Genomic DNA, 18749 nt, shown 5'->3' on the forward strand with positions numbered 1-18749 from the left:
TGGTGTGATCAAGGTTGAAATAGAAAAGAAATAAAGAATTTATGTCCTATCTGAACCACAGCATCTTCTTCCACATATCTGCTCTTATAATTTTTTTATTTAACTTAGAGATTTCTGGTCTTTAAGACACTCTAGCAATTTTCACACAGGTCAACACTGTTTACTATTAAATGTGACTTGTTGGGGTTGCCTATAGCATCTTATTTAGGGGGTATTGCAGTGAAGGCTGGTGAATATGCAGGCCACACTTTCCAGATTTTTGTTTGCAGTTCTAGCCCGACGTTCATCAGTCACATAAAGCCTCAATAAAATGCATTGAAATCTGTTATTGTAACCAGACAAAATGTGAAAAAAGTTAAAGGGGTGTGAATACTTCTTCAATCACATCAACCTTTAAAAATAGACACCGCGTGTATGTTTTTGTCCCGCTGATAAAAGATACATATATCAACTTTCTCCCCTGCAGATCTTCTAACGGGCCGCTTTCTTTGCATCATCTGATTGCCTCCTCTACCAAGCTCACCTCTTATCCAGCATGTCGTGGCATTGACGTCCCTCTCGGTTCGTGTGTTTCTCTGGCTGCGCCGCACCAGGATGTACCACAGCATCCAGATCAGCTGCAGTATCATGAGGCCGGTGGTGAAGGACAGCAGGTCCTTCTCCTCAACGGAGGCGTCTCGGTGCGCCATGGCCAGCATCAGCGCCACCCCGACCAGCAGCAGGTTTATCCCATACTGAGCGCTGAGCAGCTCCGCGTTCTTCCTCGGGTAGTCCCCCGACAGATTGAGCTTGAGCTTGGCGAAGACCTTCTTGTCCCGTATGGAGCTGGAGGATGACGAGGAAGAGGAGCTCTGGCTGTACTTGTTCAGGGACATGATGTTCAGGCCGCCGTGTTCCGCCACCTGGGTTAATGTGCAAAAAAAGTACTGCAACCGTGCGAGGAAAAAGCCAAAGTTTTCGTGCGCTATAAGTGCATCAGAGGGAGGCCAGGTGCGCTACGGGTTTCCACAGGGCGCTGACTCAGACGGATACAAAAGAGTGCCAAGCATGAACTCGATCTTCGAGGTCCGGCTCAGTGGTTACGCACAAGCTCCAGTGTCCAGCCTCGTCCGGGATTGACTTGATAGATGCCAGTGTCGCCTCGTGGGCCTAACCCTGAAACGCAAATATCAGCGCGTCTAATAAGCCCGCTGAGTCACATCAAATGAGGGTTTTAATTACGTTCATGGATGATCCCAGGCGTCCGCATTGTGGAAACACCCACATGTTTCTAAGAAGTTGGTTGATGTTCCTGTGACAGCCATGCCAGCCATTCATTCATTGTCTAGGAAAAGCTAAGACCTAAAGCGCAAAGTTAACCCACATAGCAGAAAAACAAGTTTCGCCCAAATCCTGCGCCGCGGTCCAACTGGCGGACACCTTCTCGCTGGCAGCCGTCCAGGTGATGAACTGAAAGACGAGGTGACCAGTTCACACTCCGTCTACCGACAGTAGATGATTCTAGAGGCAGATCACTGATGTAGGATGACCAAAAACAAAAAAGGGGGAAAAAATAATAAACATCTATTGCTTAATTCACAATGGCCTGTTGTGCAGTCACTGAGATTTAATAGATGATCGGAACACAGACTGGTTAAAAGCGGAGGCGTCTGCGCGTAATTTGCGTAACAAAGGTGGGACTGTCCAGAAAAACAGAGGATGATAGATGGGATGGACGGGATTTTGAGAAATCTTGCCAATATAAACACATACTTTTACAGTAACCTGCTGGCATACTGATAAATAAAACGAATGATACCCGGTGGGAGTTTTTAGTATTACTTAAAAAATAGTTGTTACTTACCCTCAGGGTTTCTCATTCCTTTTTTTTTTCATTTATATGAATAAAATATGCTGTTAATATTTTCTCATTATACAACTAAGGCAAAAATAATAATAAAAAAACGTAACAATTATAACACATAAATAAAGGATCCAATGTGAACTCGGACGACGATCAGCTTTCATATTGGGGGGGAAAAAAAGACAAGCTGCAAATGTCGAACACTTTAAGCAAGAAAAAAAAAGAAATAAATGCTGTTCTTTTTTTAAAGCAACGCTAATAATTTTTTCATTATGAATTCCAACTGAAACGTTTTCAGGATATTTTATTTGACATCAAAAAAAGTAAATGCAGTCTTTATGACGTGTCTTTTTTTAAAAGTCTTTTGTTGTTTTGATTAACTTTTGCGCAGCAAAATGAAACAAAAAAAATTGAGGTTGCAGTGATATTCTAAACTAAGACAAAATTATACAAAAGTAGGCCACTTCCTGTATCGCTTTAATGGTGTTTAAAACAGAAGCAATCACTGACAATATAAAGGCAGTGACTCTGAACATCAGTCAGAGCTACTACTGCTTTAGATTGAAGCATGAATCATGAGGCCGGTGGTGAAGGACAGCAGGTCCTTCTCCTCAACGGAGGCGTCTCGGTGCCATCATTTACTGGTCATTTACTGGACCAGTAAATTATGTTTACTGGTCCAGTCAAAGCCCACACCTAAATCCAACCGAGCATCTGTGTGCAAAGATTTGACACCTGGTGTACTTCCAATCTACCTGGGCTATCCTGAAAATTAGAATTTGCAAAAAAAAATAAAAATAAAAATCGTCTGTAAAACTCAAACAAATCTGGTTTTGATAATACCGCTACCCAAAACGTTACGTTTTCACAAGGGCCTTTGATCTGAACAAAAATCTGTCAGTTACACAGTGTTTCTGCATCAGGAATGTCAAATTAATATTCTTTTTGGGCCACATCAAGATCATAAACACCCTCCAAGGGCCGGTTGTGGCAGAATGTAAAATTATCCATAAAACAGTTGGATTACTACAGTTTTCTCTGCATTTTTAAAACCAAATATTAAACATCTTCTCACTATTCAAATAAAACCTAATTTGATTAGATTAATAAATTAATATTTATGCGTTCCATTTATGTGGCCATCTAGATTCTAGCTGAGGCTGGATGGAGTTTGTTTTGCCCGGGGGTCTTTCATTTTGACATGTGCTCTACATCGATCTGTTTTGGGGGGATATCCTATTTAAAAAAAAAGTAATTTAGGCAAATTGTGTGTTTTTGTTGTAGGAATGGAGATGAAGAGCTATTATGATAAGCCGCCAGGACCTCATTATCCTCCGGCGCTGACCGCCTCCCAGCCCTCCTCCTTCTCCAGGAGTGTACAAAAGTGCAAAGTGTCAAGTGCTTGAAGGCACAGCCAAGAGAAAACGGGCCAAAACACACCGACCGGTCTCTGAAATCCAGTTGGCCGGCCAGAATGGGACTCAAACAATGTCGAATAAAAGATCTTCCTGTGTTCCGCTTCTTCCACCCTACCGAGAATAAACGGACTCCTAAATTTGAGATTCACGCTCAGAAGTACGTACGTCTCCTTTGTGCAACATTTCGGACGCAGCAGCTGCCGTTTCAGGTGAAGGTGATGACGAGAAGGTTCAAGTGAAATATTGATCTAAACTGTTTTTCAAAGCCAAGACAGAACTGACATTTTTAACAGTGTGAGATTAAACTTGTCATGATAAAATTTTACTGGATGATAAATCCTCCCAGTAATTATTGCGATAAACGATATTGTTTTACTTTGTCAAGCAATATATCGATAATGGCACAATAATGCAAGTTCGCCCTCCAAAAGACCAATAAACTTTTGTTAACCCTGGGGTGGAAAACACTTTACAGTGGAAGCTGAAGAATAAAACATGACAACCGAAAATAATAAATAAACTTGAAATGAAAACCACACACAACCGAAACCACAAATAAAATGGATAATGGCGTTTCTGAAAACAAAATTGCCCTTAAAAAAAAACGGAATGGAAATTATTGAGCTCCTTTTATTTATCATTCAATTAATTTATTATTGTGACAGGCTTATCTGATATCCAAAAATCACTTAGCAGATGACAGAAATGTTTTGTTTGAGAACATAATGTATCCCAAAGGAATCAGGTTCAGTTAACACATTTAAATTTATGTTCATTTAAAGCTGAGTGAGTCAAGTTCACACATTCTTTGAAAATGGTTAGAAGAGTTTATTTAGAAAAAAACATTAAAACAGTAGAAAACACAAAGTATAAGCAGATGTCTTAACCTAAAAACAAACACCGTTCATTTTCTAGCATCAAGTAGCTCGGCATTTTGCATGTTCACATACACTACAACTGTGTGTTGCAAACACAAAAAGCAGAAGGATGCAAAGGAACGTCACAATAAAAATGCCACTTTAAAACGGTGAGTTTGGATCAGTCTTTCGCGTGTAGATAAACTGAGTTGGTGAGAGATTTAGAGAAGCGGAGAACCCTGGGGAGAACGCCTTGCTTTTCTCATTTCTGGTGTTTTGCCCTAAAAAAGATAGAACAGAAAGGATGGCATCACATTTTGCAGGTGAAGAAGGTTCACAATGAATTGGAGAACAGCAATGCTTTAATTAGACTGTCTGACAGCAGCATTCTTTTTTAAAGCTAGGGTGAAAAAGAAATTTTATTCTACCAGCAAATTTATTATATATAAAGTGTAAATTATTTACACTTTATAAGACCCGAGCGGTAGCTGAACAGTTTGCAGACCTCGGTGTTCAACTCTGGTCTCATTTTGCACCACTTTCAACAGAAGACCAACATGAACTGAAATACACACTGTGACCGTTGTAATGCAAATAAAAATAAATAAGAATAAATAAAAATAAATAAGAATTGTCCCATTTCACCAGACATAACCTTAAGGTTTATCTCCAAAATACAACTATGACCCTTTGTCTGCAATGATGCATGTTTGGCACTAAACAGCAAAAGGGTGTGTGATTTTCAAGAAGCAAGCATGGACTCGTTTGACCACAGAACAGTTGTCCTCTGTCCATCAGTCCATCTGAGATCACGAGTTTGACTCCAAAGAACCTAGTAGTGTTTTTAGGCTGAGCTGATATACGTTTTCCTACTTATGTAATAGTTTCCAGTTTCATTACCGCTACCTGATTCACATTTGCTTCCTAATCCCAAACCCACTTGACTTCTCTAAACCGCTTTCTGAAGTTAGTCCAGTTTCACGTTTTGCTTTCTAGAGATTCAGAAACCTAAACTGTTTGCAATTTTACACTAATGAAGGGACAAATATTGGCATGAGACATTTGCCTTCATAAAAATAGTTCTCTAGTGGTCACAGCTTTCCCGATCATGAAAGACTGATGGCATCATTATTAAATTTTGCCATTTTCAACATAGAACTACTTGAACCTTTCTGTATTTTCCCTCCTTCTCATTTCAGGTGAGCTTTTGTAAATAGTTTCTAGATTTGTGTGACTGTTCAAAATAACGTTTTTTTAATTTTTATTTATTTACTTATTTTTACAAGGTATATACCAAAAGAGAAGGAGACCAAAGACTTTTAAATGGTGTTATGTGTGGTCTTAAACTTGTCAACAACACCAAGGTAAAATTGCAAATAAAATATTTTTTTCTTCTATAAAACCCCTTCTACAATGTTTGACATCTTCAACAAATTAATGACAACATTAATATAGTGAGCAAATACAATAACAAAGTCAAAAATGACCACAAAGCTTTATTGTTCCCACCTTTCATCATTCATCCAAGCAAAGAGATGAACATGACGACGCCCATGAACTGCGTGAAGAGGATTAGTGGAGTGAAGAAGGACCACACTGGCCACAGTGCAATATTAAAGCTGCAAGAAAAAAAACAAACAAACATGTAATCAAACTTAACAGATCTGCCACTGAGTGGCTAAGTGAGCTTTTCACAGGCCGTCATTGCAGAGCATGCAGAGATTAATATTTGGAGGCACTAAACACTATTATATTATGAAATGTAACTGGAAAATGTAGCCAATTAGTAACTAAAATTAAGTAGCAAAATAAAATGTAATGAATTATCTGTAATTTATCTATGTGATGAATAACTGCAGCTATGGAAAATCTAAAATCCAACCATAACGTAAAATTACCGGTTCACCTCAATATGTTACAATACACAAAAATGTATGTAGTTCAGTTTTGCAATTAAAAAGTTTTTCACATACAGTATTATTGCATACACAGCGATTTATTTCAAGAATTATTTCTCACCATTTAAATGAGGACGCCTGAAAGTTCAGTTTATTTTAAAATAAGAATATTGCTTTAAGCCAAAAAAAGAAAAAAAAAAGAAAACAAAAAAAACAACAACTAAGAACTACTGGTAACTATTTCTGCACACTGTATAATATATGCGCTAAATACTGCTGAATCAAATCATCAGTGTTGTGTGGCATGGAGCCAGAGGCTCCGCTGAGTCGTTAAGGAAACCCAGTTTGCTTTAAATGTACGCTTCAGCTCGTCTGCATTGTTGGCTCTAGTGTTTCCCCTCTTCTCTTGGCAATGCTGGTAATTTTTCTATAAAGTTTAAGTCAGGCCAATTTCCTTGTCAAATAAGCATAGTGATACTATGATGATACCACGGTTGTTAAACTATTGGTAGGTTTGACAGTGTGGGGGCGTTCCAAGTCCTGCGAGGAAAGAACATCCGCGTCTCCGTAAAGCTCAAGTATTCTCTAGTAAATGGCGGTGCTGACCTTGGACTTGGAAAAAAAAAAAAAAAACACAGCAGACCACCACCACCAGCTAAAATTGCTCCCAAATTAATCATGACTGACCAAACACTTGATTCTGTGCCTTTTCATTCTTCCTCCAAACTCTGAAATATTGATTTAGAAATCAAATTCAAAATGTACCTTCATGACAAAAGAGGATTTTGGATAGAGTTGCCAATACATTGACAACACATGGTCACTCCAACATCAGAATGTGCAATATTCATATCACACTGTTTAGAGTGAAGTGACGAACTAGCATTTTACATGCTACTCCAGTGTTTAGCCAGTTGGGCCAAGTCTCACAGAAGCAGACGCTCACACTGAACACAAATGACATTGCCCAAAGTGCTGAGAAAGAGAAGAAAGAAATATATCACAACTGATATCATCATGACAATTTTGAACAACATCATCGCCATAACACAATTTTCTAAAACCATGCAGTCCTAATTTTGGACCACAGAGCGACAGTGCAGCCCTTTTTCATTCATGCAAAGCATGTTGTTGTTCTAGTTGCCTCCATCTGTCTTGTGCTCAATCCTTGAGAATTTGCCCCAAAAATCAAAAAGTCTTGCCTTTGATTGTCGAGGTCATTAACTGAACATTTTTGGACTAAAAATATTTTTTTATTTTCTTGCATAATACTGTAATTTCCCGTGAAGCTGATGGACTCTCAAGACACACCAGCAGCATTGTCAGCTGGTGGTGTGTCAAGTTTTGCCCAACTACACCTGTTTTTGCTCTTTTTTTCCCACATTAAATATCTAAAAGTATCATGTAATTTTTGTGTGTTCTCTATGTTCTATATCTTTTACTTTTCATCTTGAAACACAAACACTGGAACATATTTACAGGTAAAATTTTTTTAAAAGGTTTGAATCAAAGGGTAGAAGCTGAAAGCAGAAGTCAGCGCCTCTTTAAAATCAAATTCTCCCACAAAAGTCGGCTGATTTTATTGATATATTTGAATGTAAACTCTGTAAAACACTGATGTTCATGGATGGCTGAGTTAAATCTAGTATACACACAAAAAACAACAAAAAAACAATAAACTCCCTTCTACACACAGACCCTATCACTTAAAACAAACACATCAGGGACCACACCAGCCACTTTATTCATCTACCATATTGTTACTTCTGGGCTTTTTTTTTATATCTTATTTTATTGCTTGTTTGTTGTTACGGTGCTTGCTTTCAGATGCTATTTCAGCGTGCTGCACCATGGGCCCGTGAGGATAGAAATGTTAACTTGGATCTACGTTAACAATAAAGCTGACTTTGACTTTTGACTTTGAAAATCTTAAAACTGCAAAGGAGTAAAACCTGCAAAGTGATGGAAAGAAAACAAAGGGGATATTCTTTTTTTTTTTATCATCCTCCACTCTTGGTTCCGAGTTTGCCTTCTAAGTACTACCTCCCTATCAATGTCACTCTGTACATTTCTGCCCTGGCAGTCTGATTTAGTCCTGTATCATGCTGTGGAAGTAATTGTGGGAGAAATTATACCAAAAAAACTAGTTGATGGAAAAGGTTTGTTAGCTTGTTGAGATTTGGATTTACCTTTATAAACATACAGTTATTACAAAGAAAATAGCATGATAACAGAATATACTGGCCTCTTAATCAAGTTAAGCTAGTGTTGAACAACTGTATCACCCTTTTTTTTTAAATCCAAACCTATTACTGTCTTGAAAATGCTTAAAGTACTAACAAGACTTTAAGCATTTTAGTATTCTATAGAATCTTTTTCAAATATAGTGCTATGTCTTATCGATAGACTGGGCAGCAAAATCTTTTGTAATACAATTTTTATATTTCCTACTACTAAAAAAAAATTATAAGGTCATTTAAAGGGGAAACATAGCTACTTTGGGTGGGAAAATTCTTCCATATTGCAGAAGCAAAAACCTGTCCTTGAATTTTAGATGTTTTAGACCAAATTACAGCTTTAGCTAACATACACTTGCGTTTTTCTCTCGCTTCCTGTGTGTGTTTTACCTGCACGATGCAGCAATAAAGGCCGCAGTGGTAATGGGAGGAATGGCAGGGTACTCCTGGTCATAGTGCTGAATGCCTTTGAACCACTCCAGGTACACAATGCAAAACATAGCCAGAGACAAGCAGATCCCAAGGAGTATCAGACCGACGTTAAACCACCAGCTGAAAAAACAAGGGAAGGTGCATTTATTCCATCAGCTGTACAGGTTCAACAGAAACAGAATAGGGTATCACATCACGGTCTCCATGCAGTATCGCATATCAGTGGTTTCTTTTGTATTGAATCCACTGTTCAAGAAGTTCCTGAGTGAAAAAAACTAATGTTTCACAATGACTAAGCACTATTTGATCAGAGCTCCTTTCTTAAAATGTGAATGTCTGAACTTGATACTTACGTACAATATAAAGAATACAAATCCACAATCCTTCCTCCTTTTAAACTACTTATCACAGCAGAAAATAAAGACACAATGTGGTCATTTTATCCTGCGCTTTAGCGTACACACACATAAAATACATTTTTGAAGCAACCTTTTGTTCAGTCTTCTTTGGTAGAAGTCTATTAGTACGTCACATCGCTCTATCTATTCTTCGCAAAAGTTTTCAGAACATATAAGATCCGATTAGTCCACAGCCTGCTACGGGTGACCTCTTAAACTTTCTGTAAGATTTCTCACAAGAAAAAATAACCAAAACACGGCAACACTTCATGTGATGGGGTGTGCACAAGACTGACATGACACCGTCATAAACATGACATAACACCTGTCATGAACATGAAGGAGTCTTTATAAATGTCTATAACTTCAATTTTGCAAATAATGACAATTTAATGCAAAGTTGGCATTTTTAATGGACTTTCAATGCAACCTTTAGAGCACTTTATGACAACAGTCATAAACATTCATAAAGACTTCTTCATGTTCATGACAGGTGCTATGTCAGTCTTATGCACACCACGTCAAATAAAGTGTTACCAAAAACACAAAAACAACAATAAAAATAAGAAAAAATGCAACGACGGTACATGGTATTAAAAGCCTGTCTAAAGAGATGAGTCTTGAGCTTTGGAGTCAGAGGTGGAGCAAAGGTGTAGAGGGAAATTGTTGCAGAGTCGGGGTACTGCCACTGAAAAGGCCTAGTCACCTCAATGCTTTAGCCTAGTTGACTAGGCCTTTTAGACTAGGACGTCTAATAAAAGTTGGTTTGATGACCTCAGGGTTTTCCCATGTACAGGAAGACTAAAAAGTTCAGATAAATAAAGTTGAGCTTTAAAAACGAGCAGTAACATTTTAAAGTCAATTCTAAAAAGAGCAGGAAGCCAAAGTAAAGAGGATAAAACAGGTGATACACTCGCATGTAGGGGTTGATTAAAAGTCCAGAGCACGGTGGGACTTCAACTTCTTTTGCTGATACACAGCATTGCATTTGTACCAAACATACATTATACTGCCAGATGTAATCTCTTGTCTGCCTTCACACACATATGAACTTGAGTCACATACCATTTTCAAATCATAGGATTTAGCATCACCCTTTGTGAGTTCATCTTTAGGAGATGGGAAAGCTTTAACCTAATGATTCGGAGTGGAGAGCAAATATGTTTGGTGTGCTTTTGTCAACTGTGGCCCAAAAGTTCAACTTTGGTTTTATCAGACTAGAACACATTCTGTCACCAGGTTTTGGTGAAATTTCAGCCAGTCCAGGGTGTTTTTTTGTTTTGTTTAGGGGTTTTATCTTCCTGCTGTTTTGCAACCTGACCTCTTCCCTCGGATCCTTCAGTGTTGCTGTCGCCTTTTTTGGTATTCTGCTTGACAAGCTTGTGTCTTGTCTTTTTATCAGTTCTGGAATAACATCCAGTTTCTGTAATGTGACTGTCCCATTTTTATCCGAACTTTTAATGACTGTCTTCTTTGTACCATTGTTATACACACAATGCTTTGCTTGACAGACTGACACTTGACCTGAGCTGAAAAATTAAAAAAAAAATGTAAATGAGCATTTATAAAAAAAAATTTTAAAAACCCACCATTGTTCACTTAACCTTATTTCAAATGAATCAGATTAACTGTAAATCATGACAAGGTGAACTTGAAAACATCAAATGTCTAAATGAATTCAGTAGATCATGAAAGGTTTCAATGCCAATCCAAAAAGGTTGCTGCAGCTTTAATGTTTTGTACATTTCTCTTCAAGAAGATTTATTTTTTTCTGCCAAATTGCACAAGGTCAAAATGAAAGCAGAAGTTTTCTAAAATTATTTATTTTGTCTTAATTTTTATCCTACTCAGTTTGACAGAGGTGTGCATACATTTTTTTAGATTAACTGTCAGTTACCAAATTATAAATTTAACTTGAGAAAACCTTTTGGAAGGCTAAAACTAAGACAAATTGTCTCGTGACTTTAAATTTGTTGCAATTTTGCACCCAGTTCATTAAAGATCCAGCCACAGCATTTCAAATACCCTGAAGACATTAGCCTCCTGTAATAACTTTTTTCTTTTAGCAATTTTATTCTGTGTTTAATCTCAGCTTCACCAGATTTAATGGATAATTCTCAATTACACTCCTATTAATGACTTAATTATAATCAGTATGCCACAGTGCAAAAGATGATCTGAGTCGGACTTTGGCAAAAATGAGACATGAATATATTTTGAGGGAATGTAAAGTTGAAGGGTCATGAGCTACAAACAGGAGACAAAGCATATTGTCTCTTCTAATAGAAAATAACCCGGCAGTACATGAACTTATGCTGAATGAGTTAATTAGCTTGTGTAACTGATCCTCGTTGATCATGACGTGTAAATGTTTACTTCTCTGTGCAATCTATATTGTAAAACCATTATATTCCATGTTATTAAATATAGGGAATAAATGACCCTAATAATACACCTCTTTGACCTGGTCATGTCCTTTTTATTTAGTATAACAATTGCACAGTAAGAACACTGATTGTTTTTATTTATGCTTTAAGATGTAAAGTAGTATATCTGGAAAGGGGTGTACTTTGTTGTCACTTATCTACACCACTTTAAAGCTACACTGTCTCCATAGTTACGGTAACGTAATGTCTTCATTCTTCTGCTCTGATTTGGCTAAAAATATCTTAAAATTCACAAAGCTAATGTGTGAAATTTTATGCCTACTAAATCTATTTTCAACTTATGCTAAAGTAGTTTTGGAAAATTGGTTTTACCTTTTGACATCATCGTTCTCCATAATGACGTGCAGGAAATCTGCATAGTACGTCACAGCTACCGACGCCACGATCCAGAAAACGGAGTGCTTGTTGATGCGAGGGAGGGGCTTCAGATCTTTTTCCTCCTGACCTGAAGGGTGACACACGTCAAAAGTTGGAAAATGTAGCAACTCAACACATCTGACAGTAATTATGTTCTAAGAAGACTTCCATGGAATACAGAATTAAAAAACAACAACAAAAAAAGAATTGGGTGCTTAAGTTTTAACTTAATGTGGATTTACCTTTGTGGCTCTAATCTACCTTGGGTCAAAACTATTCCTACAAATACATACTTACAAACAACACTTACATTTGCCCAAATGTCGATAAGAAGTGGCTGATTTTCGTAATCATCAAGCATCTGTTGTAATTCTGTAATTCTTGGCAGAATTGGTAAAACTCACTTAAACTGGTTGTTTCCAGGCACAGACCACTATTGTAAGCATGAGCCCCAAATCCTGAGAAGTTTTAAGATTACATTTAACCCTCTTTATTCATTCCAAAATTAGTTATTCGATTGTTCTGAGAGCAAATCTAATTTTGTGTAGAAAGTTTCAACCATCTGACCCAAACTCTCATCCTCAGAAACAGAACGATTGCTTGGAGAAGTCGTGTTTAGGCTTGTCAATCTAAAAACACCACACACACCGTCATGCACGGTGGTGGTAGTATGATGGAGTGAGGTTTGGTCACTGGTAGCAGGACTGGTACATTGCACATTATGGGTGGAATAATGTGCAATGCATAATAATACATCAAAACCATAATAATACATCTTCAATCAGATATAGATGAGTTTGGTCCAACTTTGGTTTTGATGATCAAGACAAGGATCCCAAACACACATCAAAACTGCTTTGGGGAAGGATAAACATGGACCATAAGGCTAACACTCAGTTTCCGGAGTGGTTTCTCACTCAACCCTATTGAAAATCTATAGACTACACATTTAAAGCCAGGTATGTACCAGTGCACACACCAATTTAACTAATCATCATTGGTAGTTTTCCCCAGAGCGTTGGTCAAATATAAAACCAGAATTCTGCCAGAAACATGGTTACAGAGAAGCATGTAGGTTCTCTGTGATTTGTTATGGATCATTTAAACAACTATTAGTGACAGTGTATGTCAAATTTTTGAGGGTGTAACCTCAATTACATAAAATCTACTTTAAATTATTGTTGTAAAATTATGCTAGAACAAATAAAAGCCATCATATGTTTAATGGTTATAATAATATAAAACAAAAAATATATATATATATATATTTAACTCTTGTGTGACCAGGTTATTGTGTGTTGCAGATTTCTGCCCAGATCCATCTTGAAAAGGAGATCTAGGTCTCAATGGGGTTTTACCTAGTAAAATAAAGGAAGTAAAATAAAAAAAAGTATCAGTATCAATGAAAACTCAAAAGGAAATACCGGAAAACTATGAGGAACAGAGTCTTACCGTATAGTATAGCTTTTACAAGCAAATATGAGCTTTATCTTGCCTTAACAGAATGTGCAAATCTCCTTCTGTCAGATTTAATCAGCTTTTGAGGTGAAACCGATAGGTTTCTTGAAGATAATCTTGCCTTTTGGAAAGCTATTAATCTCTATAATTTACTGGCTGATTAAACGTCTCTGAGCCTGTTTTTGGCTGCTGAAGTGGTTAGGCATGCTAGACTCCTCTGTGCAGAGTTTCCAATGAACTCACTGGCCTAGAAAAGAAGCTGCACTAAGATTTAAAGTTTTGAAAAATATATATAGCCATTAAAGAAAAAAAAACATCTCGTCAATGACCCACAGGAATATATGAGAGCAGTTTCTAGATCATATGTCAGAGCTGACAAAGATCCTGATTACAATTAAAACAATTATGAATTGCTGGATTTATGCCAGTGATAGGTTAAAAGCTAGAAAGTTGCCCACTTTCCTAAAAAAAAAAAACACTGGAAAAGAAAGAAGTAATATTCAGTAGTGACATCCATTCTGCAATCTAGTGAAGAGTCAGAATTTAATTGATGGCGTGTTTTAAATGTAAAATTTGGTAAAAGACTGAAAGATGGTCTAATTCTGAAATTTGAGATGATAGTGGTAGCCAAATGAACTGAGACTGGTCAGTTTATGTAGCAAGCATTTTCCTATCTCATACATGTTTTCACATCTTGTAAACAACAAACCTCGGTGTATTTTACTGGAGTTTTATTTCAGACCAACACAGAATTACTGCAAAATTAAAGGGGAAGCATTGTTTTTACAAATAAAAATCTAAAAAGACTAGTCTGTATTAGTACAAAAACTGATTTACTTTGATACCCTTAAATGAATTGCTTTGCAACTAACTGACTTATGAAAGCCCATATAAACCATGTTTAAGGATGATCAGATTACTGAACAATTTTCCCCGAGACGATCGTCCACCTGATATGACAACTATTAAAAGAAAAGCACTGTTCAAAGAAAGCCGTAAGAAGTGGCATTTTCAGGTCAAACAAAATCATTTGCTTCAATGGTCCAACTACTGTCCAGACCAATTCCATAGGTAAATGTAAAGAAAGGTTTGAAGATTAACACAGAGGCTCACTATCTTGTCAACTGAACTTGAGCTACTTTTAACAACACAGAGCAAAAAAAAAAGAAGAAAAAGCAAATAATAGTTTTACAAAGTACTGGAGAAACAGCAGGCGCAAATCATGACAACGCACCTACCGTGGCACTTCCGGCGGCAGGTGTCACGGCTGCCACTGTTTTCAGGGCTAGCTGTCAGTGTTGCCACTGGCTTCGGCAAATGGACTATATCCCATGATGCTTTATAACTAGTAGAAGAAGAACTTGAAGACAGACGAAGAAGAATTTTGTAGGGTTTTTTTTTTTTACACGGAAAGACCTATGTTAGCTGAATTCCTACACTTTTTTGTATATCATTATGTATGATTCGTTCATCCTATTTATATTTTACAGTCATTGGGACTGACTAGTATATTTTCCATTGAGGGAAAGTAACTTTAACATTAAATACACCTTTCTCAACAGGCGAGGGCACACTTTCTCCGTCTATAATCAGACATTTAAGCGACTTGAAACCATTCCTCCCTCCCTGGCAGCCGTCCCCCCCAGGCCCCCCCATAGCTCCGCACCTGAATCTACCACCAAGTGTCACTATTACAGTGGAACCTGTTGAACCCCGTTAGGTTGCCAGATAGGGCTTTGGCCAAGATGGAAATACGTAGTAGTTGTGTAAAACGTATGTTGTAGAAATTAATAAAGTTTGAAAAAAAAAATGTTTACGTAATGAAATATTATAATTTCTCATGGAGGAATAATATGTTATTTGATCCTGATGTAGTAAATTCACACGTTGACTAAACATGAATTTTACAGAAGACTTCAAATGATTTCAGAGAGGGATTTTATAATACACAAATATTTTAGTTCTTGGCTATTGAAAAATTAAATATGTTATTGCTGTTTAAAGTATTTACATACAAGGCCTAATAAATATTGACAAATCAATTACTATGCATATATTTTGTGACATAAACTTTAAAAAACGTTGAAACATATCTGCCAAATAAAATAATATGTAAACGGCATAATTTTCATTTAAAAAGCATATGCTTCTTAAGTATAACCCAAAGTAATTTTTATTTCCAAAAATGTGTAACGCTGCTTAGGATTCACACATTGTCAAGGATTTTGAGGTGTACATACTTTCTGTTTTGACTTACTTCAGCGTAAAAAATTTGAAGGTGAATTAACTTGAAAGTGAAAGACATCCTGCTGCCTTGAAAATGCTATTGAAATGCATTTTGTAGTCAAGATTTTATTCATTGTCTCATCTTTGAATAAGAAAACTTTAAAGACAATGTCCAGAACCAGAAACAAACACGGAGAAGCAACCTTCATTTATGCCACACAAATCTGGAATGAACTTCACAATTAATGAAAAATAGCAGATATTAAATTTATTAAATAATAAGTAATAACTCTTTAAAACTGGTTAACATGCATTTCTGGAAAATTATGATAACATGTTTTCCAAAAGGGCTGCACAGTGGCGCAGTTGGTAGAGCTGTTGCCTTGCAGCAAGAAGGTTCTGGGTTCAATTCCCAGCCCCGGTCTTTCTGCATGGAGTTTGCATGTTCTCCCTGTGTATGCGTGGGTTTTCTCCAGGTACTCCGGTTTCCTCCCACAGTCCAAAAACATGACTGTCAGGTTAATTGGCCTCTCCAAATTGCCCCTAGGTGTGTGTCTCTGTGTTGCCCTGCAACAGACTGGCGACCTGTCCAGGGTGACCCCGCCTCTCACCCGGTACACTAGCTGGAGATAGGCACCAGCAACCCTCCCGACCCCACCAAGGGACAACGGTGTAAGAAAATGGATGGATGGATGTTTTCCAAAAACTTTGCATTATCTTTAAAAAAAAAACTCTGAAAGTTATAGTGGCTGCCTGGTCTATTACTTTCTTAGGAACTTATGACATATCTCATGTTGCCACTGTCACTAATATTAACTAATAAGTCAATATTAGTGAACTTACCCGGTTTAATAATCAATAGCATAATATTAAAGTAATTGTATGATAATAATTATAATCCGGAACTGACAGGAGCTTGTCAACTCATACCATGGCCACCTAGTGTCAGTTGTAGTGGCACCTAGTGGTAGCTACCGTCAACTGTCGCAGAAAAGGTACCATTTGACATGCATTCAGCGCAGGTGTTGTCTTTCTCTGTTAAGTCAGAACACCGGCTGTATATTTAAATATGTATGAGAATTATGTTTTAATTAAGATATATTTTATTTCTATTTGTTTGAACTAAAGTTATTCATATGTTACATTCTATCTGCTTCAGATAGAATGTGCCACCTTACCCGGTGCCGCCTTACCACCGGGTAAGGTGGCACAAGTGGCATCGCCATCCCCCAAAACATCGGCACCAGTTGTGACAGCTCTGAAACACTCTAGACACCTAACAGCAGCTCTAGTTAGGTGTCTAGACTCAGCTGTTCCAAAGGTGCCGAAACTAATGGCATCCCTGATACCTGTTGTATGTTCGAGGAGTTGGCTGGATTATTCAGATGAACTTTAGTGAATAAATAGGATGAACGAATCATACATAATGATATACGAAAAAGTGTAGGAATTCAGCTAATAAGTCTTTCTGCGAAAAAATCCCTTCAAAATTCTTTCTTCAAGTTCTTCTACTAGTTATAAAGCATCATGGGATATGTAGTCCATTTGCCGAAGACAGTGGCAACACTGACAGCTAGCCCCGAAAACAGTGGCACTTGTGACACCTAATGACACCGGCCACCGGAAGTGCCATTAGTAGGTGCGGTATCACGATTTGAGCTCGGCCCTGCTGGAGTACTGAGTGGGCCATATCATGTTCCTTCTACTTCACACTTAAACACTCATTTGTATTGATCTGTCATGTTAAATCGCAATAAAGCACATGGAAATGTGTGGTTGTCAGGAGTGACACAATCTGAGCATGAAAAACCTTTACAAGAAATTGTGGGCGGGATTGCACTGCTTGCAAAAACAGAATAATCCCAAAATGATTAGAGATGCTTACTAAAGCATTGCAAATGCAGCCAGCCACTTTCAGAGACGTATCTAACGTTCCTGAAACGCTCCCTATTTGTTAGGTCAGACATTACTTTGTGATGAATAAATAACTTTGCTATGCAAGAGGTGTCTAATTATTGTGTCTTTTGTGCCATGTTTATTGGTTTGCTGCATTGACGGGAACTGGTGAACAAAAACTGTCAAAAACCCACAAACTAAATTACTTCCATGTCAGCTGTACACACTGACAGAGGCAGTAAGTTAAAATGACTAATATTAGACTTTAATATCTATCTACATGTCTGTATGAATGCACCTCTGAACTTTTTCTCCTTTTAGCAGCGTGTCATATTACTGTCTAAAACTACTCTTATGACAAAACATGTGACAGTAACAGCTGGAACAGACGGAGGGGTGAACGTGAACTGGTTACTGTCTTCTAGTTCCAACGTTCCAGCAAACTGAGCTACTTCAATAAGCTAACGTAGTTAGCCGGCGTAGCATTTTTTTAAGCTTACTCTTTTCACCATCGACGGCCGACGTCGTCGCCTGCATGAGCAGCTCCGCATCTCTCTTGAATCTGTTCCGCAGCGTCGCCAGCTCGCTGTCATTGAACATTTTGTTGTTCTTCAACTCACTTCAGCTCTGAAAGCTAACTGAATTGAAGACGCTTCCTGTTGGGACGCAGCGTCGCTTGTCAATGACGTAAGAACGAGGACCGTTGTAGGTTTTCTTTTGTAATTTAAATAAGTAATGACCATAAAGACATAACAAAATTATTGTACACAATAATTACTGTGAAAACAGAGTACCTTATTGAATACAGTTAACATATTCATAAGTGTGACAATCATTAATTTTCTAAGATAAAGTAGATTTTACTAAGCTAGCTTCTAATTTTTGGCTTTGCTACTTTATAATTATAATTTAGCATCTCATAATTCTGAGATGAAACAAAATTTGGACTTTGAAAAGTTTTTTTTCCAAGACTGGAATTGGCTTCCCCAACATGCTTAATGGCCTCCATGCATCTTATTTATAAAGAATCAGCCTATCTGACTATCTTGTGTCAAACAGAAAATTAAGATTTTTTTTTCTGTCATTTTCCTTCCTTCAGTCATTAACTTTACAGAATACATAGTAGCTGGCTATGTGCCACACCTCATCTTGAGTTCACTGTATACCTTTACATAGAGCAAGAATCTGACACGGTTGTCCTACTTCTGAACTCTCTGAAGTGAGAAGTTAAAAGCATACACACTGATAAATAGCAAGTACTTTCTGGTTCACTTTTATTTTA

General features: G+C 37.4%; 1 protein-coding gene across 2 annotated transcripts; it reads right to left on the reverse strand.

The window, feature by feature from the left end:
- Nucleotides 1–99: 99 nt before the first annotated feature.
- On the reverse strand, nucleotides 100–18160 carry LOC103465025 (transmembrane protein 128). Of its 2 annotated transcripts, XM_008409522.2 has the most exons (5): nucleotides 17968–18160; nucleotides 11843–11975; nucleotides 8644–8805; nucleotides 5628–5737; nucleotides 4075–4399 (listed from the first exon to the last, which is right to left on the reverse strand). In XM_008409522.2, exons 1-4 carry the CDS (start codon nucleotides 18065–18067, stop codon nucleotides 5638–5640), a joined length of 495 nt encoding a protein of 164 aa, XP_008407744.1. In that variant the 5' UTR covers nucleotides 18068–18160; the 3' UTR covers nucleotides 4075–4399; nucleotides 5628–5637. The 2 variants fall into 2 exon arrangements, with proteins under 2 accessions (XP_081463483.1, XP_008407744.1); XM_081607357.1 differs by lacking the exons at nucleotides 8644–8805; nucleotides 17968–18160 and having other exon boundaries at nucleotides 100–4399.
- Between the last annotated feature and the right edge of the window lie 589 nt (nucleotides 18161–18749).

Source organism: Poecilia reticulata, chromosome 5, assembly GCF_904066995.2.
Source record: "Poecilia reticulata chromosome 5, P_reticulata-male-v2, whole genome shotgun sequence".
NCBI lineage: Eukaryota > Metazoa > Chordata > Actinopteri > Cyprinodontiformes > Poeciliidae > Poecilia > Poecilia reticulata.